The 12,077-nt window shown below is 35.9% G+C and overlaps 1 protein-coding gene across 1 annotated transcript in view; it reads left to right on the top strand.

The window, feature by feature from the left end:
* Positions 1-12,077, top strand: part of VPS13B (vacuolar protein sorting 13 homolog B) — a 429,559-nt gene that overhangs the window by 303,495 nt on the left and 113,987 nt on the right. Inside the window, exon 34 of the mRNA XM_059490125.1 lies at positions 8,819-9,521. Coding sequence (XP_059346108.1) covers positions 8,819-9,521 — 703 coding nt within the window. The remainder of the gene's footprint in view (positions 1-8,818; positions 9,522-12,077) is intronic.

Below are 12,077 nucleotides of genomic sequence, written 5' to 3'. Positions count from 1 at the left end.
CTTTAAAATATTCTCAACAAATTGAAACATGGTTTAGTCAAAGATCAGTTTAGGTACAAGTTGATATAGGTGAGATGTAGCAACCTAGGAAAAAGAAAAAAAGCAGTAAGGTACAGATAGATAATTTTCCAGACATCTAGCAGCTTTAAAACCTGAGGCACTCTAGATCCCAACACATGTTTCACTGAGCAGTAGTGTGCCAGCAGTTGAATATTTCTCACTGGAGACTCCTGCACTGTGGATTTTTCTGTTCGTAGCATGTAGTCTGACTCAGTCTGACTTATATTACTGGAAGTAATGTAGAATGAAGTTTGTTTAGTTAGGCAGCATCTGTACATGAAATCTTTTAATCTGCTGTGGATTTAGTTATTTTAGTTATTTAATTGCCTTTAAAATGCTCAAAATGGGTAAAGTATCTCATATATATGAAGAAAAAGATTGTACCATTTGATTCTGGAAATAGTTCATTTAACTCTACTGTTACTCATTTAAGAGGTTGAAGATAGAGTCTGTATTATGAAAGTCAAGTACCAAGTTACTTTACCACATTACAATAATGACTTTTTATTGTTCATACACTCCTTTATTGTCTCTTAGAAAATTATACCTAAATTTTTCTTTTGAGGCTTTGTTGAATTCCAGTTTGTTATTGCCAGATATTTGGCATCTTCCTTCTGCATATTTTCATTTATTTTACAGAATGCTAAATATTAGTCAATGGGAAAATATCCAAGTTTACTCCAATGGGAGTAAATAACTTTTTTAAATTTCTCATGTTTGGAAGTCATAATAGTGAATGATATTTCTAATATTTCCATATTAATATAATTTAATTATTTAAACTGCATGGAAATGTGGCCAATAACTGAGACTGGTAAAATTAGTCTGACACCAAAATCTTGATACTGAAATGTTAGAGAATGTCAAAGAATTGTAGAATCAATAAGGTAGGAAAAGATCTCTAAAGTCAAGGTCATTGAGTCCAACCTCTGACCAAGCACCACCATGGCAACTAAACCATAGTGCTGAGTGCCACATCCAGTTCTTTCCTGAACACCTTCAGGGATGGTGATTCCACCGATTCCCTAGGCAGTCCATTCCAATGCTTTAGCACAGTTTCAGTGGAGAAATTCTTCCTGATGTCCAAACTGAACCTCCAGCTTGGGACTGTTTTCTTACACTTTCAGTGATAGCTTGGGAGAAGAGGCCGACCCTGACCTTGCTGCAATCCCTTTAGACATTTGTGGAAGACTAAAGAAACCCACCTCCTTCAGTCACTCCCTGTAGGACTTACTCTCTAGACCCTTCACCAGCTCAGTTGTCCTTCTCTGGATGCACTCCAACGCTTCAATGTCTTCTTGCACAATTCCAGTTAGACAACATCAACAGTCATCTCTAGGCAGGTCACCTGGTCATAGAAGATCAGCTTGGTCAGGCAGGCTCTGCCTTTCCTAAACCTCTGCTTGGCTGGGCCTGATCCCATGGTTGTTCTGTACGTCTGCAAAACCAGGGTGAAGTTTCAGCTATTGCTTTAGAAAATATCCAAATGCAACATGCAAGAAGGCTCTCATGGAAAAATGCTGTTTCTTGGCTTTAAATAGAGAAAAAACCCAAAACAGTGCCCCCTCCCAACCTTCACTCCCCTGCAAAAAACCCCACACAAAACAAAAACAAAATCAAACAAAAATAAACAAACAAAAACAAAAACAGAAGAAAGTGTGCAAAACTCAGCAAACCTTCACCATGTCTAAAATAAATGTGTGTTTTAAGCCAATATTTTTGTAAAAAGCAAAGATATGAGCTTAAATTTTTTAATTTAAATATGAAAAATAACACCAAAAAGCTAATGCTTTTAGTAAAAATAGTAATGAAAAAAGGCTGTGAAGAAAAAATGCTCTGCCAAATTCCAGGCTGGTCTTTTTAAATTGAAAGCCTTTATTTGGAAAGAAAAAAAAAAAAAATTGAACACAAGTTTCTTACTGGCCTTCACAGGGTAGCAAAATAAACATATTGTTTGTATTAAGATGAAAAAAAATAATTTTGTTGGCATTAGGAAGGATTTAGCACTTGGATATCCCTGTTACAATTGGAACATTTAACACAGCTTTGATTTATGAATATTTGCATCAGTGTTTAACAGAATGTAGCCTCTTACTTTACTTTTGATGAGCTGGGAAAACATTGCACAAAGAAGCTGAGTTTGTATTGCTCCTTGCCATCACAACTTGCATGTAATTCCTGCAGTATTGTGAAAATTGCAGTTCCCATCTGAAGTAATTCTGTAGGTCCAGAAGCTCATATACACAATTACACTTCAAATTGGCATAATTTGTTTTGCAACAGATTCTGTTTGAAAAGAAAACTCCTTAGAGGGAAAAAACCCGTTGGACTTTTATGAAATAAACTACTTCAGGCATCTCTGCTATTTTTGTTGCCTCATTTTGCCTTGATTTAATAGTTCCCTTTTGGAGGATAGCTTTAGGTTCATTTTATAAAGGACTGTTTCTGCAGCTGGATTGATACAAGTAGAAGCAATCTGTCTAGATTTAATAAGAGGACTGAAGTCTTAATTTGGAACTTTATTACACTGGAGGACAAAATTTAATAGACAGGTATGTTTGTATGTTTGTCTTTCATTATATTTCAATGTGAAATTAATATGTCAATTTGTAAAATAATTTTGATAATGGTCAGAATTAAATTCAGTCATGTAACTCATATGCAAAACATAATATAATTGTTTTAGTTGAAGCGTTCAGTAGAACAATGTGGCAAACAAAGGTCTATTAGATAACAATGATACATTAACTAAATTTCCAAACTGTTGGAAACTTCTCAATGCAGTAGATGAAGTACTTAGTACCAAGGAAGAAATTATCCAGTGTTACCTTTGTAATTCCAGTCCAAGCATAATGGAAAACCAAAATGGAACATATTCCTTTTCTGTAACTTACTTTGTCAACTAGGCAAGATTTTTATTTCCATGTAAATATTAATACTTTTTAGAAAAAGGAATAAAACTTGGTCACATACAACAGTGATGGAGCAGATGTGATTGGCACTTTGATTTTGTGGTTTCACACTTGTGAGTCTTTCCATAATTTATGTAATGTGAAGCATGAGCTCATGATTGGCTGAAGGGTTTTGATCAGAGTTAAGAAATGACTGGAAATTTTACTTCAATAGTGTCATTATATGACCATAATTAATATGAGAAGCTGGAAAAAATATGCAGATGTAGATGCTTTTCCTCTAGAGCGGCTGCACTTCCAAAGATTATATTGCCTACAGTTATTCTATTAATTAAAGGATTATTCTGTGAAGTACCAGAAAAAGAACATTAAAATGTTTATAGTGAAATTTGCACATGCTTACATTGTTTTTGTTGAAAATTCTTGAGAGATTAGGAAATATAATGTAGCAATTCTACCAATTGTTGTAAAATGCTTCTCTTTGATTTGGTAAATGTGTTAGTTGTTGGTCTACAGTATTAGGTTTTGTGTTTACCTTTTTATTTTATTCCTGCTTTTATTTTGTTTTGTTTTATTTATTTTACCTTTTTATTTTATTCCTGCTTTTTATGGACTAAAAAACTTTGAAGACATCACTGCCATCTCAATATTGTGATCAGAAATGGAAAATAAACAAGACTTACCTGGTTAAAATTGCAGTGACCTTAGATGAGACTACTTTCCAATGTTGAAAAGAAAATCTATTTATTGATCCTTGATTTTATGATGTACTTATCTCTGTGTGTTCTACAGGCCATGCCATTTCCATGCCCTTTCTCATGGTAGATATATGTGCCATATGCCCTAGTGGACTCAAGAGGTTAAGCTAGTAAAGTTACCTATCTCAACACATGAAAAGGAAGAATTAACCACAGTTCCCCAGCTACCAGTGTAGCTTTCAACACCTTTTCTATGGTGTGTAGTATTGATAGGATATGTAACTGTGAAAGGACAAGAAAATGCACTGAAGTGATCTAAGAAGTAAATTATCATCTTGATGTGTTTTTTCTAGCTATTGAAAACCTTTCCATATTGCAACTTATTCTGACAGAGAAACTGTAGAATACCTCTGATTGAAGTACCATCTGGTTATGCTCAAGGCTTTAAAGTTATTATCTCAGCTTAAAATTTCAGCGTCCTGTACTTTTTTCTTCACCAAACTATCCATTTTTAAACCACAAATATTTTTCCAGTCCTTTCAGATTTTATCTAAAAGTATATTTTAACAGTATTTAAATAGTTCTTAAACAATAACAATTTATCTTGATAGATGACATGCTGTGTTTTTTCATTTTATTTTAATTAGCTATTGTGGAACCAAATTCCCTTTTGTTTTATTCCTTTGAATACTGTTTAATTATAGTTATCATGCCAAATATCTTAAAGGTTATTTTACCAATACAGTTTCATTTAACATAAGCCATGTGGAATCAATAGTCCTGTTTCCTAAAGTGAATGCTTGGAAAATCTTACATTCATATGTTAAGAGTACACATCCTTTCCTCATTAGCTGGAAAGTACAGGGATTTTGGCACAGGTTCTGTGTGGAAGCATTGTGCAGCTTTTATATGGATTTTGTTTTTAGCCTTTGATGACACTGTTTAGAATAGGAAGTATCTAATAAGTAAAGCATTTTGTCTAATGTGCTGCCAGTGTGTTTAATATATGCCTGGAGGTCTGAAACATTATCTTCTCCACTATAGTAATATGCATTTAATTCTCTGAAAGCAGAAGGTTGAACTTTTAAAAGGGACTCAAAGTACATTTTCAACTAAAATAATTTGAACCACATGGGATAGGGGACCAGAGTAATGTACGGTTGGTTTTTATGGTTTAATCATGATCATGTTAATGCACACCAGTAGCTAATTAAAGAAAACTTTTATTGTTCATTTTAAATGGGTTATGTAAAGAGTAAGAGAATTGATATTATACAGCCCAATGATAAATGTTACCATTACATTTGCTAACAGCAAGATGATATTGCTGTTCTTGACATCTTTAAAGTACTGGCCCATTTATTCCATAACAAAGCAAAGAATCTTTTAGAGTTGTTATACTGAGATTGTTCCTTCTCATCTTCTTATCCCATTAGAGGGATACCTAAATGCTTCCCAAGTTTATTACTAGGCATATCTTCAGGTTAACTCTGAAACATTGTTGGAAGGCTTGATGCTCTACTGAGCTGAAATTGATGCAAGAAGTTCCAGTAGTACTTCTGCACTTTTATTTTGTACGCAGTTGTGTTATGTACAGCTGTCTTGCAAATCATTGTCCAAGTGTTTCAACCTTTATAATATATGTGGTAAGACCCTACATAAGTCAAAGTTTCATTGTGAAACCGGGTGGCATGGAAAACCGTAATAGGATATGGTGTCTTTCACCTTTTGGGCACTGGTTCATATTCCATACTGCTTAATACTGAGCAGAAATTGCCTTCTGAGTGCTGTTCAGTGACCTGCATGAATTGATTTGGGCTCTTAGTTAAGTTTCTGTAGTTGAATGTCCTCATAACAGGAAACTCGGCAGTTGGGACCAATTAGCACCCTTGCAGCAGTCTTACTTTCTTACCTTCCTAGAAGTGCTTTGTATAGACCAGAACATTTAATAAATACTTAATGATAAAAAGAGGCAGAGGAAAAGAACTCGGCTTCAACTCAAATCTGTTTAGGTGTGAGAAGAAAGGATCCATTCAGAAACCAGAAGTACTGTGATTTCTTCCTCCACTTTATCATATACATGTGATGCTTTTCTCCCTGGAAGGTTGTCACTTGGTGGATGACACTGTATTTTCATTTCCTCTGGCCAAGTCATGCATAACCTAAATGTCAGGTAGCTGCAGAAATTTATTCTGCATAGAGGAGAACAAGAGAATGTCATGTAGTAACCATAAGAGTGTCGTTCACCACTGAATCATGCTTTCTGAAAACGTTTTTCATCAGACTTAACTGATGTCTGTGTAGCAATTAAAAATTTCTGGGTTTAGCAACATATGCCCTCAACTTAATCACAGGCAGCATTTCCATGAAATGATGTGGCAAGATTTTTTCACAGCTCCATCCTTTCTTTCTGCTTGCCCTCAACACATGCGCAATGAAAATGTGTATTTTTTAAATACCATATGCAGAGTTTATAATGAGAGATGTCAAAATAGCTGTTTAGTGGAAAATATTCTGAAATATTCTTTTTCTGCCTTATCTGTACCAATTGGTACCATCTGTACCAATTTTGGAAGTGCCATCAGTGCAGGATATGGGTGAAGCACTTTATAGTTTGCCAGGCAGAGAGGCTGAGGTGTAAATAGCATAACTTTGCTAGGATATCAGGAAGAATGAGGATTTCTTGGCTCACAATGTAGTGATTCATTAAAATGGTCTCTAGTTATTTTTACAGAGGCAGCATTAAAAGTGATATCACATTTACAAGTCAGTGATATGAGTCTGCCATAGAAAACAGCCACAAAGAATTTTATTGGTTATTCGAAAAATATGTACATGAGTGAATCTGAAAAGATTGTAACCAGAGCTGGCAAAAACCTTTTCAAAGAAAATCTCAGCTAGTTAATGGTTCTGGTTTAGGATTTCCTCCATAATACTTTTTCTAGTATGTTCATTCCTTTAAAGAAAAGGAGAGGGGATTGCTCCCTTTGTTCCATAAAGCACAATATAAAGGAAGATTTTAAAAGCCTGCTTTTCTTTACCTCCCTCATAACCCATTTTCTGCAATACATGTAGAATCTAATACATTGCTGCATAAAGACCATATAAATTTGAGGAAATTGAGAAATTTACTGTCCTTTATTCCTATTGTTAAGTTGCTGATAAATTATTCATTTTTAATTATTTATTTTTAATTCATTATTCTCTTTTGAAGAGGAAGCTATGGTACTGTTTGCCCTAGTTCGTATTTCACTTTTTGAAGATTCATTTGGGTGGACAAGATAAGAAGAAATTACTGAAATGGGTCCTGCAATGAAGAAATTAAGTCATTGAGTCAATGTGCAGCATCAGCCATAAAAATCTAATGAAATACTGGACATCTGGATGGAGATGGAGAACAAGACAGAAGAAGCATTTCACTTCTGTAGAGAACTGTAGTGGTTCCACTTCTTGGGTGCTTCATAGAGTACTCAAGAAGGCCATAGTGAAGTTATAGAAGTAGAAAAGGGAGGCTAAAAAGATTGAAGGTGCTGGAGCAACTTTGTGAGGAGGGACTAAAAAGGCTGGGATTTCAATGTCTGAAGAGGAGAAGGCTGAGGGGGGCTGTGGTCATACTTTACAAAGTCATAACAGCATTAATGAAGCTGAATGTGGACTTGAACAATTCATATGCTACAAAAGGTTGGGGGAAAACAATGTCACTCAGAGGAGATAGTTTAAAACAATTAAAAAAAGAAAATTGGAACTTGTTGCCCCCGAAGGTTGTGAAGAGCAAACAGTATCAGTGTGTTCAGAAAGGAAGTGGATGAATTCATGGACAAGAAGCCCAGAAATGGTTACTAAAACGACCACAAAAACATGTACCCCTGGCATCCTACATGCAGGAGCTGTAGAGGAGCAGATTGCAGGATGTGGACAGAATTTCTGGTATTTCTTAACAGAGTTTCCTCCTGGTGCTGTCGAGAACAGTGTAGTGGGCTAGATGGGTTAGGAATCCAGCCGAGTTGGGCGTTTCTTGTGTTAGCTCCTGTACAGAGCAGAGCAGAAACTCTACCGCAGTAGCACAGATGGAAGTGTTAGTTGTGCTGTGGAAGTTATACGGGGTGAATGTACGACTTTAACCTTCATATGAATCTGAGTAATTAGTCATATATCAATAATTATTGAATTTTTGCAGATTGTTTTTTTGCCACATATTTTAGTATATGCTCCCCACCTTGTCCTCAAGGTTTTCATAGAATTTCTACTTGTTTCATGAGCAGTATTGAAAGTGTTTTTTACTGAAGTACTTCTTTGTCTCGGGATATCTCTGTCTCTTGAGTTCGGACAATAAGGTCTCTGGACACAGCCTTGCAACTTTTTATTTCAGTCTTGTACTCTTTTTGTTTGTCAGTGGTGTATGTTTCTTTTTGAAATATTTCTATATGCAATGATTTCTCACATGAAACCCTATGAATGTCACAGCCAATACCCTATCTAGCCTTGGTAAGCTAAGAGCTCATTCCCCTCACCAAGATAGTCTTCAGATAGTTTTGATGTTTCCTTTAACCTTAGTGTTTTATATAAGGCACCTGCCTTCCATGACTCGTTAAGAAAACTATTTTTCTACAATATATTTTTCAATACATTTCAAATTATAATTTCCATTTAGTCTTTGTAGTTGATTATTATTATGCTCCATTTCATCTAATTACAGTACAGAATTTTAGTGACAAAGGTGACTTTTTGAGCATCAGTGCTCAGAATTGGAAAACAATTCTAATTAAGCTTTTATTTGCAATACATTATTTCATAGGTATATGGGTTTATATTAATCTATAAATTTCTTATAAATACTTTAAAGTTTTTTTAATGAAAAGTTTAAATTTTTAAAATGTTTTCCCGCCCTAGAAATCCTTACTGCTTGGTTATTTTTTTTCACTTTTACTTTTTTTTGGCTCTTCAGCTATTGTGAGTCATCATTTCATTGGAACAGACACCTGCTGTGTTTTCATGAGTGATTACTGTGTTAAAGTTAACTTGGCGGATTCTTTTTTTTATAATTCTCTCTTTTGACATCATGTTTATGTAGTGATTTTTTTGCTGTGACTGAAGTGGAAATAGCTGGAATATGGATATCAGAAGTTAATATAGCATTTTCCTTTGCAGGTTTCCAAGCAAGAACAGAAGAAGATGGATGTGGCTGATGGAGGAACAGTTGAGACTTGTTCCCGTTACAGCGGGGCTCAGGACAGTGGAATTGGCAGCGACAGTGTTAAGATCAGGATCATTCAGATCGAGCAGCACAGTGGCACCAGCCAGCACCGCATTGCCCGTCCTTCCCGCCAGTCCTCTATCGTGAAGAACCTCAACTTCATTCCCTTTGACATTTTTGTCACAGCAAGTCGAATCTCATTGATGACATACTCATGCACTGCCTCACCTAAATCAAAACCAGTGCAAGATCAGAAAGACAGTGAGAAGATAAGCAAGAGCTCCTTGAACCTTCCAGAAACCGTCTCAGGCAGCAGCCATGATACCAAGAAGCCCAGTCAGCCATGCATCTCTTCTGTCACAGCAGACGATCTTTTGAACAGTAACCCTCCCCTGTCTGCTGGCAGGAAACCAGGTCTTCTGTCACTGGAGAGCCTGCACGCTTCCACGAGGTCATCTGCTCGCCAAGCCCTGGGCATCACGATTGTACGGCAGCCTGGGCGCCGCGGGGCGGGGGACATAGAGCTCCAGCCATTTCTCTACCTGGTTGTGTCACAGCCCTCTGTGCTCCTCAGCTGCCACCACAGAAAGCAAAAAGTAGAAATATCAGTGTTTGATGCTGGCCTTAAAGGAGTCACCTCAGACTACAAGTGTACAGGTAAGAGCATTTAACATCCAGTCCTGGTTATAACCATGAAAATGATTGCACGTCTCAGAAGTTACAGAGGGTGGTGGAAAACAGCTCAGGAACTTCAGGACATCTTTAAATATCAATCACTAAATATACATATTTTTAGGATTGTGCCTCACAGGTGAAGCAAGTTAAGTGTGTAAAATGTTTGAAATTAATTAAGATCTAACCTTTTAGCAACCAGTTCTTCCTGTTTCTTAGTACTGCTTTCTCATTACCAGATTGTGGCAGGGGTTGTTGCATTGCTGTAACTTCTCAAAGTTTTCTAAGGAAGTAAAGGTTGTAGGCCAAGGTAATTTCATAAAGAGCATTTTTTATGACTGAATGTCACAATATTTTCCTATATCAGCCCACCAATAAAATGTAAAGGTAAACACTGTAGAATCACCTGGTGTTTTGGACATAAGCTGTAAAAAAAATTAACTGATCTTTCAAACAGCATCAAGAGATGTCATTTTAAGTTTTCATTCAATTGAGCAAGAGGGTTTTGCAGCAAATTCCATCTCTTTAAAAATGCACTTTTTTTAAAATTCCATATGCAGATTTTATAATGAGAGATGTCAAAACAGCTCTTCATTAGAAAATATTCTGAAATATTCTTTTTCTGCCTTATCTGTACTGCTAAAGAGAGAAATCAAATGATTGCAATTCATTTGTCTAGCAGTCAGTACAGGGTATACTGATTTTGTTTTATCATTATGGAGTGTTACCCCAAAAAATGTTAATGAGTATGCAAATAAACAAACAGCCAGAAGGATATGGGGTTTTAAATTGTTTTCTGAATGAGAGCTGTGGGTACTGCTAGTTTTTCCTTGATAGTATTTCCAGCACAGGAGTTGTGAACAGTAGTATACTTTTCTGTGCAGCTTTACCCAATCTTTGCTGAATAAGATTGTATCTTTTGAAAATTAGCATCAAAATAACATGCTTTTGCAAAAGACTAAAAATGCAATCAGTTCTCAGAAATCTGAATTGTAGTGGAACTTTTAAGAAGACTTAAACAGTGAAAAAGATTACGCAGTGTAAGAAAAGATACTTAAAACAGGGAGATTTGTTCTCTGCTACATTTTATTAATCTTTCTGGTTTTGTCTTTCTCTGCTGTTCCTGTTCTGTCTTGCCTTGAATGAAACACAATTGTGTCATGAATTTGATTAACTCCAGATTCTCATGTGTATTTCTTACGTACTATGTAAAATGTTATTGCAGCAATTAATGTGAAGCAAACTCACAAAGCAAAGCTTGAAGGAAGCTTGGAGTAGGTCTAAGATCACATCTTCATTAAGTTAGTGCTTTGGAAAGATGCAATAGGACTTCTTCATGTCTCATGTCTGAGGCATTCAAGCATGTCCTTGCTACAAGCTGCCACCACCAATGAACTGGGCAAAATTTTGTATATTCTGCTTCTACGATTACCTCCTGAAGTCTTTCACCATCTTCATGTCTATGGCAGCAATTCTACAAAACACAAGCTGTAATAAAATCTTCTTATAACTTGAAAGTGCATCAGAGAGCACAGAAGCATGGCAAGAAGTCTAAATAATAAAGATAGTAGGAGCATAGAGCCTGAGAGCTCCTCAGTCACCACAGGTTGCCAGGTTGCTCATTGGGAGACTAAAGATTAGCCATACATGGGTCTTACCCCTTTCTTTGGCTTTAAGTTTCCATGTCAGGCAAATACAAAGAAGTGTGGAGATAGGACTCAGACATTATGTGAAGGCAGAAGTCCTGGTCTCATGCTGCCTTTGTGGGCAATAAATAAATACCTTCCTGTGCATCACAGAATCCTGTGCTTGCTGCCAATGCAGTAGCCCTCTTGTCAAAAGAGTTTGAGAGGTGGTTGCTAAAGTGCTAGTACCTAAAAATACCATCCTAAATGTATTAATAAGTTAATAAAATTAAGGGACACTTCCAGTTACACACTAATTCACTCAGCAAAGAAGGTAGTATAAAGTTTTTATTGCCTGTTGTTTAGGAACACCTGCTGTGCTGGTAATCAATAATTTAGGATTCACGTTATCATACCACTATAGTAACATGTTGGTTTTGAAAATTTCTATTTTTCATTTCTAACACATATTAGAGGGAAAATAGCCATGAACTGTATGTATTATATATATGTGTGTGTTTGTCTGTGTGTACATATTACACACACACTATATATAGCATTTAATATAATACAGAATAAGGAGCTCTTTGTGGCATTTTTTGTGCTGCTGTGGTTGATTTTATTGATCACACCAACTTTTCTTGGCATTGTGATTATTTGTTGATAGTTTTGTCTGAAAGAGATGTATAGTCCATATGAAGAATAATATAAAGTTTGTTTGAAAGAACCAAGTTAATTTCTCTCCTTCTGTACGATACACATACTCTGTATTCCTTTATTTCTCTGTGTATCAAGGACTGGAGAATGGGAAAAAGGCATAAATGGTGTTTAAATTGCAGTGAATGTTGCTAAACTGTATTTCCAGTTAGCCTCTCTAGAAGACTGTTCTTGTGTATATACATATGCATGCAAGTAA

This window comes from Ammospiza nelsoni, chromosome 1 (assembly GCF_027579445.1).
Source record: "Ammospiza nelsoni isolate bAmmNel1 chromosome 1, bAmmNel1.pri, whole genome shotgun sequence".
In the NCBI taxonomy this organism is placed as follows: Eukaryota; Metazoa; Chordata; class Aves; order Passeriformes; family Passerellidae; genus Ammospiza; species Ammospiza nelsoni.
Note: the sequence above shows the minus strand (reverse complement) of the source record. Positions and strands in the feature narration are given on the sequence as shown.